Here is a 24,740-nt window from a genome sequence, read left to right as displayed (position 1 = left end):
CTCACCCACCGCCATTTTTTTTTAATTCGTGAGGTGGGTGCAGACGCGGGAAAATTTATTTTTGTTGCTCAATTAACGACGAGGAGGAGGACGACGACGAGGAGGAGAAGGACCCGCTAGGAGTGTGAGGTCGCCACTTTTGAGAGAAAGCGTGAGGTAAAGAATGCCCTCTACCGTCCAGGTTGTGGCGTGTAAGTTTGGCCTTTAAGGGTTGGTGTTTAACGGCTGCTGTTTAAGGTTTGGAGTTTAAGGGATGGCGTTTAAGGGTTGGTGTTTAAGGGTTGGCCTTTAAGGGTTGGTGTTTAAGGGTTTGCCTTTAAGGGTTGGCGTTTATGGGTTGGCTTTTACGGGTTTGCGTTTAAGGGTTGGTGTTTAAGGGTTTGTGTTTAAGGCTTTGTGTTTAAGGCTTGGCGTTTAAGGATTGGTGTTTAACGGGTGGTGATTAAGGGTTGGCGTTTAAAGGTTGGTGTTTAAGGGTTGGTGTTTAAGGGTTGCTGTTTAAGGGTTGGTGTTTAAGGGTTGCTGTTTAAGGGTTGGTGTTTAAGGGTTGGTGTTTAAGGGTTGGTGTTTAAGGGTTGGTGTTTAAGGGTCGGTTTGCTAGGGTTGGTGTTTTAAGAGTTTTCACGTTTAAACAGAGAGAAAGCGTGAGGTGTGTGTGTGTGATGGTGTGGTGATGTACACTCTGTGTGTGTGATAGTGTGGTGGTGTGCACTCTGTATGTGTGATAGTGTGGTGGTGTGCACTGTGTGTGTGATGGTGTACACTCGTGTGTGTGATGGTGTGGTGATGTGCGCTCGTGTGTGTACCTGGCGCAGCCTGAGTGAGGCCTAGCTAGATCGTGCGCCTGGCGCAGCCTGAGGCCTAGCTAATAGTGCACCTGGCGCAGCCTTAGTGAGGCCTGGTTAGTCGTGCGCCTGGCGCAGCCTGAGTGAAGCCTAGTTAATCGTGCACCTGGAGCAGCGTGAGGCCTAGTTAATCATGCACCTGGCCCAGCCTGAGTGAGGCCTAGGTAATACTGTACATGACACAGCCTGAGTGAGGCCGAGTAAATCGTGCACCTGGCGCAGCCTGAGTGAGACCTAGCTGATCGTGCACCTGGCGCAGCCTGAGTGAGGCCTAGCTGATCGTGCACCTGGCGTAGCCTGAGTGAGGCCTAGTAAATTGTGCACGGGACACTGCCTGAGTGAGGCCTAGGTAATCGTGTACCTGGGCCAGCCTGAGTGAGGCCTAGTAAATCATGCACAAGGCACAGCCCGAGTGAGGCTTCCAGTTACTGTAGCGGCCTAGTGCGTGCTCCGTCCACTGCTGCCCTGAGGGAAAGCCGCGCTCTCTCGGCTGTTGCCCTGAGGGAGAGCCGTGCTCCGTCCACTGCTGCCCTGAGGGAGAGCCGTGCTCCGTCCACTGCTGCCCTGGGGCAGAGCCGTGCTCTGTCCACTGCTGCCCTGGGGTGGGGTCGTGCTCTCTCCACTGCTGCCCGGAGGGAGCCCCGTGCTCTCCAATACTGGCTTGAGGGAGAGACGCGCTATCTCCACTGCTGCCGTGAGGGAGCCAGACTCTCTCTCCACTGCTGCCCTGAGGCAGGGTTGTGCTCTGTCCACTGCTGCCCTGAGGGAGAGCCGTGCTTCTGTCCACTACTCCCCCGAGATGTCGCGGGCGCTGCCCCAGAGCAAGGAGGTGCTGCTGCAGTCGTTCAACAAGCGGCTCAAGGACGACGTGCGCTCCATCCTGGACAACTTCACGGAGATCATTCGAGACGGCCAAGGGTTGTGAATGAAGAGTCCCCTGTGTGGGCTTCAGTGGGGCCGTCTGGACGGGCAGCAGAGACACGAGAGGCCAAGAAACGACATTCCAGTCGTGGGCTGAGCTCAAGGAGGGCTAATTCGAGCACCATCCTGCGGCGGGGAAAGGAGGCGGTGCAAGCGGTTCAGCCGAGCCTACAACAGCCAAGAATCTGCTGTCTGGGAGAGGGGGGTGGGCGCTGTTCAACCCTAACACATGGGCGAGAAGCCGTGCATGTGTGACGAGTGCGGCAAGACGTTTTTCTCACGCTCGGCCTACAAGTATATATATTTTTCTATTCCACTTGTGTGTAAATCTGTGTATACCCCGGATATTTTAGAGATGGCAATTCTCCTGCTGTGTATCCTACTGCTGTCTCTCCCGGCCATGTCTAGTGCCACACTCAACTCTACAAACGGCTACCCTCGTTATTTTGCATCAATACTTGTTGCTCGATTTGCCACTACACCTGCAAATGAAACAGCTCATAGACACTTCTACACTCCATCATTGTATCCTTTTAAACCCTATCTTTGTCCTATTACTTCACCAGCACTCCTTCCAAACTTCATTCTGCTCTTAAAAATAACACCATCTGCGAGCTGCTGCTATTCGTCCAAGGTTCGCCGCTCTTTCTCCTTTCACAGAAAATACTTATGCAAACTGTTAATTCTACTTTTCTTATTTCTGGGTGGTATTGAGCTTCATTCTGGCCCAAATGAAAAGAGCTCGTATAATTCTGTAGATTTTTCTGGCAGGAAAGGTGTTGGTGTTCTACATGTCAACATCAGAGGGCTTGTGATTAAATTAAGTCAACTAAAACTAGAAGTGGCAAATCTTGACCCAGACTTTTTTTGCCTAACAGAAACATTTCTCACTCCTGCCGTCAATGACTTGCAGATTACGATTGAAAACTACAACCTTTTTCGGCTTGACCGAGGATCTAAAGGAGGTGGAATTGCCATCTATGTTCGTAACACTATTGCATGTTCACCAGCTCACTCCTTGTTTAAAAAATGTTGCTTTGAAGGTCTGGCTCCCAGAATAACTCTCCCAAATCAACAGATATTGGTAGTGTGCTGCTATAGACTGCCTTGTGGGAAGGATGTTGAAGCTGCATCGGCACTGAGAGAGCTTTTTGGGGGCCTCCCTAAAGGTGAAATAATTTTAGTGGGTGATCTAAATTGGAATTGGCTAAACCCGCCGGCCGTGGCCACAAATTTTACAGATGAATTTAACTTGTTTCAATTAATAAATGTCCCCACAAGACCCAACCTAAAAAATCCGGGACAGTCAACTCTACTTGACGTCCTATTGACAAATGCCCCTCACAATTTCGCACTGACTGGTGTTCTGGGTAATAACCTTAGTGATCACTCCTTCATTTTTGGTGTGAGATCATCAGCCAGACCCAAAGCCCCCCCTAAAATTGTTGAGAAGCACTCTTTGAGGCACTTCAGCACTCAGGCATTTACAAATGATGTGCTTCACTCGGATATTGATAAGGTCTGTGATATCCCCAACCTGACTACGGCTTGGGAGACTTTCAGGTACACGTTTCTCCAAATTCTTAACAAACATGCTCCGTTGGTTAGATTTAAAACTAAAGGCAACCGCCCACCATGGTATGATCCTTTGATTACAAAGCTCATGAAAACTAGGGACAAGGCTTGGGCATGTGCTCAGAAAAGTAATTTGGTAAATGACTGGCTAGAATACAGGATTTTAAGGAATAGATGCGTAAAAAAAATACGGCATGCAAAAAATGCCTATTTTTTCTCCACTCTCCTGGAATCACATGGAAATACCAGGATTTTTTGGAAAACAATCAAATCTATTGAAAAGGCATCCAAAACAGAAAATCTGTCCGTTGAGCTTCACCGAAATGGGGAATATTTTTCAGATCCCAAAAAAATAGTTGACAATTTTAACCTTCATTTTTCTGAAGCTGGTAATCTTTTTGATAATGTATTGGGAGTCACCCCTGCTCCTGCAAATTCCTACACCCCTGTCCAAACATTAAACGAATTTAGTTTCCAACCAATCCACGAAAGTAATGTTCTGAAACAACTGTCCTACCTCAAAGGGTCCTCCTCTACCGGGGCAGATAGTTTTCCCGTCTTTGCTCTACTAACTGTTGGTCACCTTATATACAAACCTATAGCCCAGGGGTCGGGAACCTTTTTGACTAAGAGAGCCATGAAAGCAAAAAATTTGGAAATTTATTTCAGTGAGAGCCATATAATCTATTTTAAAAGTGAATTCAACTAAATGTCAGTATAATAAGCCTCTGAATTTATTCTTTTAAATAATGTTGTTATAACACTCACCATTAATACGACTTCTGGTGCTGCATGGATTTGCTGATGTCTTTGTAGTCGGGTTGGTACTTGGTGAGGTTAAGCTTCATGCAAGCGTTGAGGCTTTCATCCGTTAAACGTGATCGTAGGTTGGACTTGATGTTTTTAAGATGTGAGAATGACTGCTCACATGCATACGTAGATCCAAACATGGTCAATACAGCAATACTCACACGCTGCAGTGTGTGGTATGTGACAGGAAGCGCGTTCCAAGTTTTGAGAATCAGCTGGTCTTCGGGTTGGAGTTTTTTCATTTCTGTCCACATGTGCTTGCTCGCCAACTCCGCTTTCTGTCGTGTGATTCTTTCCAAATCTTCATTCAGTGACTTGAACTTATTCACCCACATGTCTGAGGCCTTCAGGTCAGCCATTTCTGCTTCAAAATCTCTGACGGAGACACCAGGGATGTAATTCAGGTCGGCTGTGTTCAGTGAACACTCGTTTGGATGGGTGATGAACTTAAAAAGACGAGTGTGCTCACGAAATTCTCCAAAGCGTGCTTTGAAGGACTGTAGGAGACTGGATGTGCAGCCAGCTAGCTGGTGGAGATCAAGGTTTTGAATGGGCTCACTTGCTGTGCATGCATCTTTAAATTGGCTCAGTTTTTCAAAATGTAGTAAACGACCTGTTTCAAGATCCGTGATGAAAAGCTCCAGCTTGTTTTCAAAAGCAAATACAGCTTGTTGAAGGGATAACACTGTATTTCCAATGCCTTGCATTTTCACGTTGAGCTGGTTCAGATGTTCAGTCAGATCTACGAGATAGTAAAACTTGAGGAGCCACTCGGTGTCGGCTAGCTCAGGATGCCCGACGCCTTTCATTTCAAGGAAAGTCCGGATTTCGTTCAGGCAAGCCGCAAAACGGCTAAGCACCTTCCCTCTTGACAACCAACGCACATTGCTGTGCAAAAGCAGACCAGGATAGTTATTTAAAACTTCATCCAGCAGTGTTTTAAACTGGCGATCATTTAAGGCTCGGGCAACAATAAAGTTGATCACACGAATGACCAGCGACATCACTTCGCCAAACTGCCTGTCACACATCTGAGCACAAAGTGCCTCCTGGTGTATAATGCAATGGAAACTTAGGATGGGTCTATTTTCATGTTCACGGAGAAGCGCCACAAATCCTTTGTTTTTCCCCAACATACACGGAGCACCATCAGTACACACTGAGAGGAGTTTATCCATAGGTAGACTTTTTTCTTGAGCAAACTCCATGAAAGACTTGAATAAATCCTCACCTCTTGTGGACCCTTTTAATGGCAGAACAGCAAGACTTTCTTCGCGCAGTGTGTCACCAACAGCATATCTTGCAATCACGCTGAACTGCGACAAATGGCTCACGTCTGTTGACTCATCCAAAGCCAGAGAAAAGAACGGCGCTGCATTTATGTCCTTCACTTGCGTTTCCTCCACTTTGTTTGCCATCACGATGGTACGATCATGAACAGTTCTTGCCGACAGAGGCATGTCTTGTATCCGTTTGATTATCTTGTCTTTGTTCGGAAGATCATCAAAAAGTTCATTGGCTACATCCAGCATGAACGTTTTAGCATACTCGCCATCTGTGAATGGTTTTCCGTTCCTCACTATTGCTAAAGAACCAGCAAAGCTAGCCGAATTATAGTCACCTTGCCGGGTCCATACGCGGAGTTGCTGCTGGCTAGCTTGCACCCTGCTCAGAAGCTCTTGGCACGCTTTCTTTCTGCTGTCTCCCGCAGGGTATTTTGATGCAAAGGTAGCGTGGCGCGTGTCGAAGTGCCGCTTTACATTCGACCGTTTCAACGATGTAATTTTGTCATTGCAAATTAGACACACCGCAGAACCCGCTCTCTCCACAAAGGCGAATTCTTCGGTCCATTCGTCCTGAAATGTACGATACTCGTCGTCTTTTTTCTTTTCGCCATCTTCTTCGTCGAAGGATTAGCTTTGAGCTAATGACCGAGCAGACGCAGTCTCAGACTGATTCAAAAGGGGGCGTTTACCTGTTTTACCCAGCAACGGCAAACGTAGGCCAGTATCATCCAATTAAAATAATGGACAATTGCTCCTGCAGCCCTGAACAGGACATGCGCAGTGAAAAATCGATGGATGGATTAAAACAAGTGAGAATATTTTGTTTTATCTGCGAGCCATATGCAATCATCAAAAGAGCCACATCTGGCTCGCGAGCCATAGGTTCCCGACCCCTGCTATAGCCCATATTTTCAACCTGTCCATCAAAGAAGCATCAGTTCCTCTAGAATGGACACATTTCTATGTCCGTCCACTTCACAAAGGGGGCCCTAAAGATGATCCCAATAACTAGCGACCTATTTCAATTTTGTCCCCATTGATGAAAATTTTTGAAAAATTATTGAACTACCAAATTAGCAGTTTCCTCTCCACCAACAATCTACTACATCTAAAACAATCTGGGTTCCGAAAAAAATACAGCACCACATCTGCTGCATTAGACTCTTTGAATCTAATTTACAATAGCCTTGATAATAAGCAGTACTGTACCTGTCTTTTTCTTGACCTGTCCAAAGCTTTTGATACAGTTGACCACAACACCCTGCTTAGTAAACTAAGTTGCCTCGGTTTTTCCGAGAACACAGTACAATGGTTAAAAAATTACCTCTTTTCTCGCACCCAAACTGTATTCACAGATGGTTGGAGGTCAAACAGTGTTAAGATAACAAAAGGGGTTCCACAGGGTTCCATCCTCGGCCCCCTCTTGTTCTCTCTTTATGTCAATGACTTGGGCACTGAACTGGATCATTCAAGGGTAAATCTTTTTGCAGATGACACGATACTGATTACTGCTGGCCGCTCTCTGGATGACGTGATTGCTAAGCTCCAGGGTGATTTCAACAAACTACAACATCAGCTAGTTTCTCTTAAACTAGTCCTGAATACCTCCAAAACCAAGGTGCTATGCTTCTCTCCGGGACTAAAGCAGGAAGTTATTTTTCCCCAATTACATTCCTTGAATAATTATCAAATAGAGCAAGTCAAGATCTATAAGTATCTTGGGGTCATCCTGGATTCAAAACTTAGTTTTGAAGATCACATTGATTATATTGGTAAAAAGACAAATAAAAATTGGTTTTCTGTATCGACACAAGCACTGCTTCCCCCCAATGTTTCGTTTGGAATTGATAAAAGCTACCATACTGTCTCTACTTGACTACTGTGACATCGTGTATAAATCAGCCCCAAGTACTGTACTGAAGAAGCTTGATTCCATCTATCACTCGGCCTTAAGATTTGCATTGAACTGCCCATATAAGACTCACCACTGTGATCTCTACATTGGGTCAAACTTAACATCTCTTAATGTTCGACGGCTTGTGCACCAGATCTTATTTATTCACGATGTACTTACAAAAAATTCCGCAGACTACCTACTGGATCTCCTCTCTGTTTCAAAGAACAAATTTGACCTCAGGTCTTCGCTCATTTACCAGCTTCACATTCCCTATTGCCGTACAAAAACTGGAGGAAGGGCCTTTGCTATTGATGCCCCTAGGGTCTGGAATGCTATTGCCAATAAACTGCAACTTGAATCACTAACTATGAGATCTTCACTCAAAACTGCTCTAGAGGAGTTGTACAACCCTAGCTGCCACTGCTATTCAGTGGCCTAAAATATGGCTCTAGATTTTGGTGTTATAATAAATTTATGTAGTTTATTGTAAAAAATTCGGTCACACTCCCTATGATCACTGTTACATTGGATTTATGGCTTTTATTTTGGTGATTTCGAAAAGTTTTTTTTTGTTTTGGCCATGTTTTTGTTTATTGTAGTACGGAGTTGACTGATGGTCTTAATCTTAGTTGTCTTGTGGTTGTTGTTGTTATTTTGACTTGCATCCCACTGGGATTTTTGCACGCAGCGTTGGTGTACGGTGCTATTTCAGGAATATTTTGATATTTTTTTCCTGTATTTTCTGTTTGCACAGTCACATAATCACTTTAAGATGTTTTCTTGTTCATGTTTTTTGTTTGTTGCAGTTGCACCCGATTCAAGAGCCGAATGGCTCACAGGGCTATACCAAATAAATGAACTGTGAACTGTAAATTTGCAGACGATTTGCAGGTGTAGCAGTTGTTGAGTCTGTGGACGCTAAAGGGGCTGCAACTAACCCAACTATCGTGCAGTAAACCGATGTGATAAAATCGAAGTATAAATTACATCAATATAATGAATGTACTCAGTATATTCTTCAATAAGCTGAGCTATTAACACAGAGCAACTGGGTATACACTACGCTATATAATGAATGCCATATAGTAAACCAATACAAAACTAAAATATAAACTACCTCAATGTTTTATGAGACCTCCTTTACCAGTAACAAGATATAGTAATAGGTTTTACTCTTTTAACTGGCACAAAAACTGACACCTTTATTCAAGGCATCATGTGTTGTGGTTATTACAAACATGATGCCTTGAATTTTGATTTAAAGCTTTCGTGACTGCAGTAATTCATATTCTTAGTTTTTTCGGTAAAGTCACGTTGAAGGGAAACAACAAAATAATAAAATATATATTATATTTTCCCTTCAACGTGACTTTACCGAAAAAACTAAGAATATGATGCCTTGAATAAAGGTGTCAGTTTTTGTGCCAGTTAAAAGGGTAAAACATATTACTATACCTCAATGTTATCAATAAACTCTATATACTCTCCAACCAGCTGAGCCACCAACAATAAGTCGTTATATATCACAATGCCATATGGCGAAACAATGGGTGGATTCTTCTACTATATTTGAATCTTTCGTGACTGCAAGGATCCACACTCTTTGGTTCTATTCGGTAAAGTCACGTAGGTAACAAAAATAAAATAACAAAAATCTCACGACGTTTCGGCCACAACGCAAGCGGCCTTCATCATGACAGCAGGGTCCCTTCACCTGATGAAGGCCGCCTGTGCTGTGGCCGAAACGTCGTGATTTTTGTTATTTTATATTTTAATTAACCTACGTGGTGACTTTACCGAATAGAACCACAGAGTGTGTGGGATCCTTCCCCTCACCTCCAGCACCACGGACAGCGACGGGCCCCATTCACACGGACGAGTCCATCCACGCTCCTCGGGACGGAGGAGGGGGGGGGGAGAGAAACAGCCACGAGGCGCTGTTATACTCCACGTTACAAACCACAACGTTAACCGTGCTGTGAGAGGTGTTAAGAGGCGGTGCCAGCGAAAGAGCTGCGGTCTGAGGTCACCGTAAAAATACAATTAGTTTAGAACCGACGTGATTTTACCTAAAGAACCAAGAAGATTAATCCCTGCAGTCACGACAGCTTTAAATCGAAATCTATCGTGTAGTGTTGAGTCTATGGTGTAGTGTTGAGTCTATGGTGCAGTGTTGAGTCTATGGTGTAGTGTTGAGTCTATGGGCAGTGTTGAGTCTATGGTGCAGTGTTGAGTCTATGGGCAGTGTTGAGTCTATGGTGCAGTGTTGAGTCTATGGGCAGTGTTGAGTCTATGGTGCAGTGTTGAGTCTATGGTACAGTGCTGAGTCTATGATGCAGTGTTGAATCTATGGTGCAGTGCTGAGTCTATGGGCAGTGTTGAGTCTATGGTGCAGTGTTGAGTCTATGGGCAGTTTTGAGTCTATGGGCAGTGTTGAGTCTTTGGGTAGTGTTGAGTCTATCGGGCAGTGTTGAGTCTATGGTGCAGTGCTGAGTCCATGGTACAGTGTTGAGTCTATGGGTAGTGTTGAGTCTATGGGCACTGTTGAGTCTATGGGCAGTGTTGAGTCTATGGTTAGTGTTGAGTCTTTGGGTAGTGTTGAGTCTATGGTGCAGTGCTGAGTCTATGGGTAGTGTTGGTTTTTCTCACACCAGATAACTCTCGAAACTCCGTTTGGTACAGGACCATCCAGACTGTGTGTGCCCCCTTTTATTGCTGTGCATGAGTTTGTCAGAAGTGACAGACTGAACTGTTTAATTCTTAACACGTAGGCTTTGGCGACCAATATCATCCATAATAGAGATTGTTCTGTTTACGTGACAACCCTTACCAGTTGGCCGTGTCGGGTGGTGGCGGGTTTAACATTAATATATTTACGCAATCTAACCCACAAAAAGCCTTTGTGTATGGATGAATTGTTTAAACCAAACATTTCAAGTCACTTAAATATTTTATTTTGATTTAAAGCTTTCGTGACTGCAGTAATTCATATTCTTAGCTCTTTCGGCAAAGTCACGTTGAAGGGAAACAATAAAATAATAAAATATATATACAAAACAATAAAAATTATCACGACGTTTCGACCATAACATAACGACCGTTTGTGTTATGGTCGAAACGTCGTGAGAATTGTTATTGTTTTATATGTATTTTATTATTTTATTGTTTGCCTTCAACGTGACTTTACCGAAAGAGCTAAGAATATCACTAAAAGATGTCCGTTTTTAATGACGCTTGCCGCCCCAACATTTTTGTTCCCGCATTCAGGAGCCGTCGAGGGTGACAACAGGGGTCGTGCCATTTCCCATCGCCGGTTTTTAAACTACCCGTTGAGCTACGAGCCCCGGGATCTCTTCGACACCTTGAAAGGAGGAGAAGGCCTCGACGTTTCTTGAGCGATCTTTAACAAGAGACCCCCGGGCGGACTCGTCCCTCGCAAAAGCATTCTTTTCACCCCAAATCGCCCCGTATTTTTCCGCCGGGTCGATGCCGAACGTCGTAGACTTTCGGGCCTCCCGCAGGGCGTCGGCGGCGGCGAGACGCTCTGCCCCCCCGATGCCCCGCTTCGACCGGATCCCGCGACCGTCGGCCTCGAAGATGCTGAGAGAATCGGCCAGGCTGCTGTCGTTCTCCAAGGGGTGGCCCCGGTCGTCCCCCGTGCGGCCCGCGGACTTGGCGCGGGCCGGACTCTACCGCATGGGCTTCAGCGACCTGGTGGCCTGCTTCCGCTGCGGCGGGATGATGCATCGCTGGGAGGAGGGGGACGACCCCGCTCGGGAGCACGCCAGGCACTTCCCCGCCTGCGCTCGCGCGGTGGGTGACGCCAGCGACGGCGCCGGTGACGTCCTGACGCTTGTTTTGGGGGGGCGAGGCCGGGTCTTTCCTAAAACTAGTGCGGGGTGCCGCTGAGAATTTGCAACGATTGGCACGAAGAGATGTGCCTCGGGGTTCTGGGTACCGATTGGAGATAATTCTAGGCGTGTTTAGACGACGATGGCGAACGAGCGGAGACCCTTTGGCTCGTTGAATCCATTGACGTGCATTCGCGGTCAGATTCGTGTTATATTAAAAAACGATAGTCCAAAAACAAGTGTGAACATTTCTTTGTAAGCACCCTGTGCTAACACAGTTATTCTTGACCTGGCGAGGGCCCTACTCAGCGCTGCGATGACGTAGCTATTTGTTTCAGATGCCGACCCTCTCCGTCACGCAAAGCAGCGACGTTGCTCAGCAAAGCGGGCTCAGCATCGTTGCGTGGACATTTATATTTGCCGAATACCCTCGCACGTGGTGACCACGGGGGGAACAGAGAGAGAGAGAGAGAGACACGGAAACTCCAAATAGGCAGAAGCAGGTGTCAGGGTCGGGTTTTGAGCCCATGACCTCCTGCATACCAGGCGAGGTCGTTCACATCTCCTGGCTACCGCTGCGCCCTTGTAGATGAGTCTCAGTTCTTCAATGCTTTGTGCCTATAACCATGTTCAATGATGAGACTTTCCCGCTCCCCGCGCTGAAGAGTCAGCTCGCTCATTTGACAGCAGAGCCACGGCAACAAAATCAATTAAACTCTGCCCACCGTTGTAAAGACGTTGCAGCTGCCGTAGAGGCGGTCACGTGGATTTCGGATTAACCGGGGCAACGTATTTGTTCGGTTAAAGCGCCACGTGACTTGTAATAAAAATGTCCAAGAATTAACCATTGTTGTATAAACTGTTTTTAGATTATATTCTTAGTTTTTTCGGTAAAGTCACGTTGAAGAGAAACAACAAAATAATATATATATAAAACAATAAAAATTCTCACGACGTTTCGACCATAACTCAAACGGTCATCTTCAGGTGGACTTCAGGGGAATATCCACGAGTTCTTAATCTCCGTCAAAATCTCAGGTGTGCGGTTCATCTGCAAATCGAACAAACCGCGTGCGGATCATCCAGAGTGTACTGTAATTCAAATCAAGATTCTACTGTAATGTTATCTTCTCTATAAATTCCCCCACCTGTTGTATATGCCGGGTCTTGAAAATTTTAATAAAAATAATAAAAATGAAATGAAATTTGGAAAAATGCGTAATTATCCAAAATAACGTTAATTGATGTAATTATGCGCATAAGTTATGCTAGTTATGGAGATGTAATCGTATTAAGTCATGTAAATGACTTAACCTTTTTAGGCCAGTCTAAAAAGGTTTTGTTTCGAAGATGTCGTTTAAAAAAAAACGATTCCAATGCCCTCACGGCTTCCTGGGGAGCCTTTCCAAAGGGCGGGGACAATTCGATGAGCTCACTGCGTCACCGTCGTCGCCGTCGACGCTGCCGTCGCAGTCGTCATCGTCGTCACCGTTGTCGTCGTTGCGTTTGTCCCTGGGTGGCGCCTTTTCCCCGCAGGCCCCGTTGCCGCCGGCCACTCAGGATGGCGCCGACTCCGGACTGAGTCCAGAGATGCGTTCGTTCGGGGCGCGACTCAGATCTTTCGCGAGCTGGCCGTACACCGCCAATGTGTCCCCGCCTGAACTGGCCTACGCAGGCTTCTACTATTCCGGTACGGTTTGTGCTGCTGCTGCCGCTGCGTAGAAGTGGGTGGAGGCCTTCCCCGGCGCTGTAGTCGTCCCCGTTTTGTGGGGGGAGGGGCGGCTCTTTGGGGGCAAGCGCCACGGTGGCTCGGAGATGTTGGCTACCTCGCCTGGAAGGCAGGAGGTGGTGGGTTCCATCCTGACGCCTGATGTGTATTTGGAATTTTCGTGCCTCTCTCCCCGTGGTCGCGTGGATTTTTTCTGCCGGTCCTCCGGTTTTTTCCTTGCACATTTAGAAACACGCGTTTAGAGTATTTGGCTGCATTTAAATTCTCATGCGATAAGCCACTTCGTTGAGCTATCGTTTGTGATAGCCAGGTGGTCACCTCTGAAAAAGAGCTAAATAGCAACTCAATGGTCCTAACACCTGGTATCATAAAATAGTATCAATGTTGGTTAATAGTTTTGGTCAAACACCTGAGGGAGGTCAGAATCAGAATATTTATCTATACTGGAGGAATCCATTGAGCTGTGAAGCTCTTTTTCGCATGATGTCCAGTCCGGGCACGGGGGGTAAGAACGTCACGGCAACGAACGGTTTACAAAAACACGATAGGAGTGCGAAGTCCTGTCGGTTCCAAACGTGTTGTAGAGTGTGTACACGAAACACGGGGAATGCCTTTACAAGTTGTATAATCTCCTGAAGATTTAGATGCCACTGGTTCGTCACGTTCTGTAGATGTAGATGCCACTGGTTCTTCACGTTCTGTAGATGTAGATGCCACTGGTTCGTCACGTTCTGTAGATGTAGATGCCACTGGTTCGTCACGTTCTGTAGATGTAGATGCCACTGGTTTTTCACGTTCTGTAGATGTAGATGACGCTGGTTCTTCACGTTCTGTAGATGTAGATGCCACTGGTTCGTCACGTTCTGTAGATGTAGATGCAACTGGTTCTTCACATTCTGTAGATGTAGATGACGCTGGTTCTTCACGTTCTGCAGATGTTGATGCCACTGGGTTCTTCACATTCTGTAGCTGTAAATGCCACTGGTTCTTCACGTTCTGTAGATGTAAATGCCACTGGTTTTTCACGTTCTGCAGATGTTGATGCCACCACCTCCAACTATTGTGAGGCGGTTGAACTTAGGACTCTCGGTCCGAACGGGCAACTGGATGGGTTTGTTTATCTCTGAAAAGTCGACAGTGTCGATAAGTAGGGGAGAGGTCCCTGTAACGTGTTTTCTATTTTGAGTAGGTTACGGAGATCTTGTGAAGTGCTTCAGCTGCGACGGTCATCTACAAGAGTGGGCGCTGGGAGACAGCGCTTGGCATGAGCACGCAAAGTGGTTTCCCAGGTGAGGCGTTTGGCACCTGCTGCGCCCGTGAAATTTATATATATACAGTAAGGGAAAAAAGTATTTGATCCCCTGCTGATTTTGTACGTTTGCCCACTGACAAAGAAATTATCAGTCTATAATTTTAATGGTAGGTTTATTTGAACAGTGAGAGACAGAATAACAACAACAAAATCCAGAAAAACGCATGTCAAAAATGTTATAAATTGATTTGCATTTTAATGAGGGAAAAAAGTATTTGACCCCCTCTCAATCAGAAAGTTTTCTGGCTCCCAGGTGTCTTTTATACAGGTAACAAGCTGAGATTAGGAGCTGAGATTAGGAGCACACTCTTAAAGAGTGTGCTCCTAATCTCAGCTCGTTACCTATAAAAGACACCTGTGCACAGAAGCAATCAATCAAATTCCAAACTCTCCACCATGGCCAAGACCAAAGAGCTCTCCAAGGATGTCAGGGACAAGATTGTAGACCTACACAAGGCTGTAATGGGCTACAAGACCATTGCAAAGCAGCTTGGTCAGAAGGTGACAACAGTTGGTGCGATTATTCGCAAATGGAAGAAACACAAAAAAACTGTCAATCTCCCTCGGCATGGGTCTCCATGCAAGATCTCACCTCGTGGAGTTGCAATGATCATGAGAACGGTGAGGAATCAGCCCAGAACTACACGGGAGGATCTTGTCAATGATCTCAAGGCAGCTGGGACCATAGTCACCAAGAAAACAATTGGTAACACACTACCTCGTGAAGGACTGAAATCCTGCAGTGCCCACAAGGTCCCCCTGCTCAAGAAAGCACATATACATGCCCGTCTGAAGTTTGCCAATGAACATCTGAATGATTCAGAGGACAACTGGGTGAAAGTGTTGTGGTCAGATGAGACCAAAATGGAGCTCTTTGGCATCAACTCAACTCGCCGTGTTTGGAGGAGGAGGAATGCTGCCTATGACCCCAAGAACACCATCCCCACCGTCAAACATGGAGGTGGAAACATTATGCTTTGGGGGTGTTTTTCTGCTAAGGGGACAGGACAACTTCACCGCATCAAAGGGACGATGGACGGGGCCATGCACCGTCAAATCTTGGGTGAGAACCTCCTTCCCTCAGCCAGGGCATTGAAAATGGGTCGTGGATGGGTATTCCAGCATGACAATGACCCAAAACACACGGTCAAGGCAACAAAGGAGTGGCTCAAGAAGAAGCACATTAAGGACCTGGAGCGGCCTAGCCAGTCTCCAGACCTTAATCCCATGGAAAATCTGTGGAGGGAGCTGAAGGTTCGAGTTGCCAAACGTCATCCTCGAAACCTTAATGACTTGGAGAAGATCTGCAAAGAGGAGTGGGACAAAATCCCTCCTGAGATGTGTGCAAACCTGGTGGCCAACTACAAGAAACGTCTGACCTCTGTGATTGCCAACAAGGGTTTTGCCACCAAGTACTAAGTCATGTTTTGCAGAGGGGTCAAATACTTATTTCCCTCATTAAAATGCAAATCAATTCATAACATTTTTGACATGCGTTTTTCTGGATTTGTTGTTGTTATTCTGTCTCTCACTGTTCAAATAAACCTACCATTAAAATTATAGACTGATAATTTCTTTGTCAGTGGGCAAACGTACAAAATCAGCAGGGGATCAAATACTTTTTTCCCTCACTGTAAATATTAAATAATTATGTGTTCCCCAACACATCCATCGCATTATATAATAATGATGTGTTCCCTGATACATCCAACGCATTATAAGATAATAACAAAATCATAATAAACGCGATAAAATAATAGATATAATGTGTTCCCCAATACAACCATCTCACTATAAGATCATAATATAAATAATAATAATGGTGACGTGCTCCCCAATACATCCACCACATTGTACCCAGCCGGCGTAAAATAATGACCCCCCTCCCCCCGCCTCTCTTCCCGCGTCGTTTGCTGAACAGCTGCGTGTTTGTTGGACGACAGAAGGGGGAAGCTTTCGTCCGCGGGTCGACGCGGCCGCCGGTAACAAAACATTTTCTCGCCAACTTTTGGTTTCGCAGGAGAATCGAGTTTAACGCCGGCGTGCGAACGCGCCGCACGTACGATTTTTTGTTTAGTTTTTTAACGTTGACCTTGGTCAACTCCGGTCGTTGAACAGACGAGACCAGCCTCGTCTCTTGATGGAGTTTATCAGCGGTCTTGAACACAAATAGACTCAAACTTAAACTTCGCAGGCAGCTTGAAATGTTGTTCATCATTCAGGGGTAAAAATACAAAAAGAATGTGGTTTTATTACCAATATGCTTATTGTAAATATAGTAGTGTGTATAGTATAGTAGTGTATAGTGTAGTAGTGCATAGTGTAGTAGTGTATAGTAGTGTAGTGTATAGTATAGTTGTGTATAGTATAGTAGTGTATAGTATAGTAGTGTATAATAGTGTAGTAGTGTATAGTGTATAGTAGTGTATAGTGTAGTAGTGTAGTGTATAGTGTAGTGTATAGTATAGTAGTGTATAATAGTATAGTAGTGTATAGTGTATAATACTAGTACAGCTCACACCGGTGTGTTGGAGAGCCAAGCCACAACATTTAGAATCTGAGTACGACGTTTCACCAGTAATTACAACAACAACGAGCTTCATCAGGCAACAGCCAGATTGAATGTACTATATAACTATATGTATAACTATGGGGATAATCGGTGTTTTTGGCGTAGAGATCCACGGAAATTTTTTTTATTTTATCTTTTTGGATGCTGCGCGATTTTGAGCCGTCTGCAGCTGCCCTGCCCCCCGTCGTTAGCGGCGACAATCGAGAGCCGGCTCTTGTCGTTCCGTTTGGTTTGCCGACACGCCGATTGCAAATCGAGCGCAGAGTGACGGTGCAAAAAGTCGCGATCGTTTTCAACGCGAGCGGTCGTCGCCTGCGTAACTTATCCATTTTTTTCGGTTCTTCTGCGTGACACCGGCGATGATTCTTACACGCGACGATGTTCATCTTTATTTGTCGGTTCAAAGGCTCCGCTACCGGGACAGACGCCGCAGAGTACAACCGCGGAGATTGAGCACGGTAAGACGACGGATCCCTGCGCACTGTATCAGACCCTCACCTGATACAGGTGAGGGTCTGTTACAGGTGAGGGTCTGATACAGGTGAGAGACTGATACAGGTGAGGGTCTGATACAGGTGAGGGTGATACAGGTGAGGGTCTGATACAGGTGAGGGTCTGATACAGGTGAGGGTCCGATACAGGTGAGAGTCTGATACAGGTGAGGGTCTGATACAGGTGAGGGTCTGATACAGGTGAGGGTCTGATACAGGTGAGAGTCTGATACAGGTGAGGGTCTGAGCCAGGTGAGAGTCTGATACTGGTGAGAGTCACGACCTCATGTATACCAGACGAGGTGGTCAACATCTCGCCAACTTTGCGCCCCATATGTAAGCAGTCTGGTGATGATCGACCATCACTTTTTGAAACCGCTGAAAGTGTGTGCGGGTGTGCCCGTGTGTGCGTCTGTCTGCGCGTGCGCTTGCGTCTGTGCATGCGCGCGTGTGTCTCTGTGCGTCTCTGTATGTCTCTGTGTGTCTCTGTGTGTCTGCACGTGTGTCTGTGTGTCTCTGTGTGTCTGCACGTGTGTCTGTGTGTCTCTGTGTGTCTCCGCGTGTGTCTCCGCGTGCGTCTCCGCGTGCGTCTGCGCGCGCTTTTGTCCACAGCAGCGCCATCGACTGAGGAGCTTCTGGACAAGCTGGAAGAGCGGCTGTCCTGCAAGGTGTGCATGGAGCGCGAGGTGTCCACGATGTTCGTGCCGTGCGGACACGTGGCCACGTGCGGCCACTGCGCCCTCTCCCTGAGCCGGTGTCCCGTGTGCCGCGTCGCCGTGAAGACGTCGCTCCGGGCCTTCGTGGTTTAGGCGGACGGCCGGGCGAAGGAGGAGGAGAGAGAAACGACCGCCAGGGATCCTGACCGCCCGTGGCTTCGACCGTCGGGGCGAGTTCGTTGATTGACCCCTCCCCTCTCCCGTGCCGAGGCATAAGCCGGTCGCTGGCGAGCGTTCGGCGTTCGTTTTTTCGCGCAGGGAGGCACGGGGAGGGCAATTTCACTTGGCCACCGGCCTCCACCCATAGAGCAGCCTTTTTTGGGGGGGGGTTCCGGAATGTGAAAGGGTTCATTAATAATTATCAGTGTGGTGGTTTTGAAGGCGTACGATGTCAGACTTGGAAAGTGAAGGAAGTGAAGTTTTAAGACTGTTCTGTAATCTTTGCTTTAACCGGATGGTACGCAAAGTTTACACGCGTTAACAGTTTCTACATTTGGGAGTTATTACATTTAGAACTCTGTGGAGCGCTTATTGCAACGGGTGGAAGGGTCAAAGATTGCGGTGATTTTAAGGCGTACTTACATGTGCGAGTTATTACATTTATAACGCTGTGGGACAATGCAATGGGTGGCATGGGAAAGCGTTAATAAGAGTGCGTTGATTTTAAGGTGTACGATGTCAGACTTGGGAAGTGACGAAGTGAATGTAGATGCACATATACACGTGTAAGCTGTTACACGTGTAACAGCTTACACATATACATGTGTAACAGCTTACACATATGCATGTGTAACAGCTTACACATATACACGTGTAAGCTGTTACATGTGTAACAGCTTACACATATACACGTGTAACAGCTTACACATATTCACGTGTAAGCTGTTACACATGTAACATGTAACAGCTTACACATATACATGTGTAACAGCTTACACATATACACGTGTAAGCTGTTACACGTGTAACAGCTTACACATATACACGTAACAGCTTACACATATTCACGTGTAAGCTGTTACACATGTAACATGTAACAGCTTACACATATACATGTGTAACAGCTTACACATATACACGTGTAAGCTGTTACACGTGTAACAGCTTACACATATACATGTGTAACAGCTTACTCATATTCAAGTGTAAGCTGTTACACGTGTAACAGCTTACACATATACATGTGTAACAGCTTACACATATTCACGTGTAAGCTGTTACACGTGTAACAGCTTACACATATACATGTGTAACAGCTTACACATATACACGTGTAAGCTGTTAAACGTGTAACTCTATGGATCGCTTATTGCAATGGGCGGAAGGGTTAAAGAGTTGCGGTGATTTCAAGGCGTTTGGTGCTCGACTTGAAGTGAAGAAGTTACGTTCTGTAAATCTTTACTGGAACTGGAATGTTACGCAGAGTTCACGTGCGTAAACATGTTTTACGTTTGTGAGTTATTACATTAATAAGTAATATTTTAAAATACTTTTTTTTTTAAAACACTCTTTAATTTAATGTACCCTACTGGTAACGGAATAACTCCACGACTCCAGGAAGTGGCCCCGAGGCTTGGCCACGACGTAAGGGGACCGTGGAGATTTACAGCCAACGACGTCAGTTGAGCGTGGACAATTACACCCAAGCTGAAACATAACGTGTTAAAAAAAGATTGTTGAAAAATATGTTTTTACGCTAGAATACAGTGTTGTCATCATTATGACATAAGTATACCACATTGGTAAGTGGGTTAAGATTGAGTTACTATATTTGATGATACAACAACAACAGACAGAGGGAGTTCATACACAGCGTGTGCAATAATAGCCCCATGGAGCACTTATTGCAATGGTGATGTCATCAAAAATGTAATTGTCGCGTTCCACGGTGGCCGCTCTTTGTCGGTGGTGGGGAGCGGTGGGGGGTTGGTGGAGCGGTCAGCGCTACCAACGCCGGTGATCAGCCGAGTTCCATTCCCGCTCACGGCCAACGCCACAGTGATTGCGATTATCTGAACAACCGGTCCTGGGCCTCCCCTAGGTCGACTTGGCCTCGAATGAGTACCCGCTGCGATATGTAAAGACATCGCCACTGGGGAGACAAAGGCGGCTGTGCGTGGTGTTGACCACCCACCCTCGTGTGCCACAGTGCCGGTAGCCTTCATAGCTGCTGCTACTCGCTAACAGCACTTGCTCCAACAGTCTGTTAAGGCTACACGGGGGGTGATCTTCATAGCTGCTGCCACTCGCTAACAGCACTTGCCCCAACAGTTTGTTAAGACCACACGGGGGGGGATCTTCATAGCTGCTGCTACTCGCTAACAGCACTTGCCCCAACAGTTTGTTAAGGCTACACGGCAGTGGTTGGGGAATCTTTAGGCTGTGTGAGGACGGCTTTGTGTGTTCCTCGCCGCTTTTGTTTCTAAGAAGTTGGCAGGTTTTTTTTTCTTCCATCAGTCGCGTGAGAGATAATTTTCGGGGACTCGTTAACCCGCTGCTGGATTAGGGCCCCTCGGCGCACCTCGTCCCGCGGGGGTTTGCGTTGGACTCGGCACTTGGCGAAGAGAACGCCGGAGCAGCTCCCGCCTCGGGAGATTGGCCGCGGGCAAATTTAGAAATCACCGCTCGGAAATGTTGAAAAGGTGGAATCCGTCCTCGGCTGCGACGCTCGCTCGTTCATTCAGCTCCAGCAGCAGCGTCCGCCTGCACCGAGTTTCCGGCTTTGCCGCTCTTAACCCAGAGTTTTTAAACGGCTGCTGCGTTGAACATCGTCGCGCGTGGTGTAAACTAAATATATACGCACAGCTTCCTGAGAATGTGTAAAATTGGGGAAACGTGATTATTTTGCGCGTTTAAAACACGGACGTTGTAAAACATCTTTCAAGGTTTTGATTTAAAGCTTTCGTGACTGCAGGGATTCATATTCTTGGTTCTTTCGGTAAAGTCACCACCACGTAGAAGGGAAACAATAAAATAATAAAAATATAAAACAATAAAATTCTCACGAAGTTTCGACTGCAACACAAGAAGCAATCATCATCAGGTGTGGAAACCACAGCAAGACAATTTGAAAAAAGTGGCGGTTATTTTTTAACGTTAGCACCACGGAGAGCGATTTGGCAGTTGTTCAGACCGCATTCCATTCTCTTCCTCTCCCCCCTCCTCTTTTCCGGACATAGATGGACTCGTCCATCTGAACAACTGCCAAATCGCTCTCCGTGGTGCTAACGTTAAAAAAACGCCACTTTTTTCAAATTTTCTTGCTGTGGTTTTCACACCCGATGATGATTGCTTCTTGTGTCGCAGTCGAAACGTCGTGAGAATTTTTATTGTTTTATATTTTTATTATTTTATTGTTTCCCTTCTACGTGGTGACTTTACCGAAAGAACCAAGAACATTCTTCAAGGTTCTTTCGGTCAAGTGACGTAGGGACAAAATAAAATAAATCACGACGTTTCTGTCGCAACACAAGCGACCCCCCATCAGTTGAACTGTACCTGTTCCGCCTGATGACGGTCGCTTGTGTCGCAATAGAAACGTGGCGATGTATTTTATACACCTACCACGTGATGACTTTGAGAGCGTGGATCCCTGCAGTTGTCACGAAAGCTTCAAGTGAAGATTCTCAATGCTGTTTTCAATGTTGCGTTCAGTCAGTGAAACGTCCGCACATTCGAGTCGAGTGCCCATTAATGGGCCACGCAAGGCCCAACGCGTAGGGCCGAGGCTTCGCTCTGTGGCTCGTTTGTTCGTCTCGTTATTAAATAATTTTTGATGTCACCAGAGGACTTGGGAGTCTTGTTGTGTTTAGACTGCAGGAGATGTGGGAGGGGTTTTAAGAGCTATTAAAGCTCTTGTTTGTCTCTCTGTTTGTCTCTGTGTGAGTCTCTCTCTCTGTGTGTCTGTGTGTCTGTCTCTGTGTCTATGTTGTGTGTCTGTGTTGTCTCTCTCTGCTTGTGTGTATGTCTGTATGTCTATGTTGTGTGTCACTCTCTGTGTGTGTCTGTGTGAGTCTCTCTCTGTGTGTCTGTGTGTCTATGTTGTGTGTCACTCTCTGTGTGTGTCTGTGTTGCCTCTCTCTGCTTGTGTGTCTGTCTGTGTGTCTATGTTGTGTGTCACTCTCTGTGTCTCTGTGTGAGTCTCTCTCTGCTTGTGTGCATGTCTGTGTCTATGTTGTGTGTGTCTCTCTCTGTTTCTCTCTGTGTGAGTCTCTCTCTGCTTGTGTGTCTGTCTATGTTTCTATGTTGTGTGTCTCTCTCTGTGTGTCTGTGTTGTCTCTCTCTGCCTGTGTGTCTGCCTGTGTGTCAGTGTTGTGTGTGTCTCTCTGTGTATCTCTGTGTTGTCTCTCTCTCTGCTTGTGTGTCTGTCTGTGTGTCTATGTTGTGTGTCTCTCTCTGTGTGTCTCTGTGTGAGTCTCAATGCTTGTGTGTCTGTCTGTGTGTCTATGTTGTGTGTCTCTCTCTGTGTGTCTGTATTGTCTCTCTCTCTCTGCTTGTGTGTCTGTTTGTGTGTCTATGTTGTGTGTCTCTGTGTTGTCTCTCTCTGCTTGTGTGTCTGTCTGTGTGTCTATGTTGTGTGTCTCTCTCTCTGCTTGTGTCTGTCTGTGTGTCTATGTTGTGTGTCTCTCTCTGTGTGTCTGTGTTGTCTCTCTCTCTGCTTGTGTGCCTGTCTGTGTGTCTATGTTGTGTGTCTCTCTCTGTGTGTCTCTGTGTGAGTCTCTCTCTGCTTGTGTGTCTCTGTGTGTCTATGTTGTGTGTCTCTGTGTGAGTCTCTCTGCTTGTGTGTATGTCTGTGTGTCTATGTTGTGTGTCTCTCTCTGTGTGTCTCTGTGTGAGTCTCTCTCTGCTTGTGTGTCTCTGTGTCTATGTTGTGTGTCTCTCTCTGTGTGTCTCTGTGTGAGTCTCTCTGCTTGTGTGTATGTCTGTGTGTCTATGTTGTGTGTCTCTCTCTGTGTGTCTCTGTGTGAGTCTCTCTGCTTGTGTGTATGTCTGTGTGTCTATGTTGTGTGTCTCTCTCTGTGTGTCTCTGTATTGTCTCTCTCTGTGTGTCTATGTTGTGTGTCTCTCTCTGTGTGTTTCTGTGTTGTCTCTCTCTCTCTGCTTGTGTGTCCCCGTATCTACGTTTTGTCTCTCTCAAATGTATTAATCTTTGGAATAACGTAATCAACCAGGTGGGGCATTGATTGTTTTGTTGGCCGACTCTGTGTTATATTGCATTATATTTCCAAGTTTACTATGTTTGTTCTCATTCATTTGTACCTGATGATGGTCGCTTGTGTTGCAATCGAAACGTCGTATTCTATTATTATTAAATTTCTTTACCGTTACGAATTGTCTGGGAATCAAAGCCAAGCAAGTTTCTTACCACAGTGACCACACGAGACGTGAAACAAACGCTGCGCGTGTAGTGGGTGCAAGGAGATTGGAGACGGCGTGTAGAGGCAGCACGTTGATTTAACGACAGCGGTAACAGCAATAGTAACGGTCCCTAACACAAAGGGGTAACGGCCCCTTAACCCGCTACCTGGGGGGGGTACGGCCCCCGAACAAGCGTGGCCTATCACTGGGACCACGGGCTCTCTCGCCTCCGGCTAACGGTGACCTAGGGGAGGCTACACTGACCCGACCCAGCCAAGGTACGGGTCTCGACCACTGGCCCTCTCGGTCCCGGCCCTTACAAGGACGTCGGGACCCGGGGGCTCCCAGGGTCTCGACCACTGGCCCGCTCGGTCCCGGCCCTTACAAGGACGTCGGGACCTGGGGGCTCCCAGGGTCTCGACCACTGGCCCTCTCGGTCCCGGCCCTTACAAGGACGTCGGGACCCGGGGGCTCCCAGGGTCTCGACCACTGGCCCGCTCGGTCCCGGCCCTTAGAAGGGCAGCGGGTCTGGGGGAATTAATAAGACAAGTGGAAATGAAGTAACCTCTGAGCTATTTTAATTAGTCTTATTAAATAATACAACAAAATTAATGACATTCAAAAAGTAATTTAGATTAAACACGTATTAGAACATTGTAACTTTAACAATCTCTTAAAGCAACGTGTATTACTAATTACTCATTCGTTAGCCCCCATTAGTCAATCGCGACTTCACGCTCATCAGCCAGCCATCTCAGTCATCTCAGTCAGTCGACCCGTGGCACCTGGGTCTGCCCCGTGACCTCCTGCCAGCGGGCGTTCGACACTTCACGTGGCCTCAGGGTGCACATAGCCTGGCACAAGCGTCGTGGTGACGTCACCGCCACTTAGTGGCGAATGGCGGTTGTTGTTGTATGTGTGTCTGTGTGTGTATGTGTGTGTATGTGTGTATGTGTGTGTATGTGTGTGTATGTGTGTATGCATGTGTGTGTGTGTATGTGTGTGTGTGTATGTGTGTGTATGTGTGTGTGTGTGCGTATATGTGTGTGTGTATGTGTGTGTGTACGTGTATGTGTGTGTGTATGTGTGTATATGTGTGTATGCATGTGTGTGTGTGTGTGTATGTGTGTGTATGTTGGTATGTGTGTGTGTATGTTTGTATGTGTGTGTGTGTGTATGTGTGTGTGTATGTATGTGTGTATGTATGTCTGTATGTGTGTGTGTATGTGTGTGTATGTGTGTGCCGGACGGGCAACTCTGTCGTGGACAGTGCTGTGGGGGGAGATCCAATTTTGATTGGCTCCTCCCCTCATGGCATATATGTCTACCACAGGGGCTAAACGGGGGCTCTGGATGGGTGCGAGGGGCTGGTAACCC

At 46.5% G+C, this 24,740-nt stretch overlaps 1 protein-coding gene across 2 annotated transcripts; it reads left to right on the top strand.

Annotated features, from left to right (window-relative positions):
- On the top strand, positions 1-19,033 carry LOC116937352 (baculoviral IAP repeat-containing protein 7-B-like). 2 transcript variants are annotated; one of them, XM_076061323.1, is made up of 7 exons: positions 1-156; positions 10,602-11,147; positions 12,722-12,875; positions 14,104-14,203; positions 16,148-16,208; positions 17,205-17,256; positions 17,905-19,033. In XM_076061323.1, the coding sequence occupies exons 2-7, from the start codon at positions 10,821-10,823 to the stop codon at positions 18,096-18,098; spliced, it is 888 nt and encodes a 295-aa protein (XP_075917438.1). In that variant the 5' UTR covers positions 1-156; positions 10,602-10,820; the 3' UTR covers positions 18,099-19,033. The 2 variants fall into 2 exon arrangements, with proteins under 2 accessions (XP_075917438.1, XP_075917437.1); XM_076061322.1 differs by having other exon boundaries at positions 17,902-19,033.
- Positions 19,034-24,740: the final 5,707 nt, after the last annotated feature.

The sequence above is a fragment of the Petromyzon marinus genome, unplaced genomic scaffold (assembly GCF_048934315.1).
Source record: "Petromyzon marinus isolate PM22_M1 ecotype Great Lakes invasive population unplaced genomic scaffold, UKy_Petmar_22M1.pri1.0 PM_G_Scaffold_32, whole genome shotgun sequence".
In the NCBI taxonomy this organism is placed as follows: Eukaryota; Metazoa; Chordata; class Hyperoartia; order Petromyzontiformes; family Petromyzontidae; genus Petromyzon; species Petromyzon marinus.
Note: the sequence above shows the minus strand (reverse complement) of the source record. Positions and strands in the feature narration are given on the sequence as shown.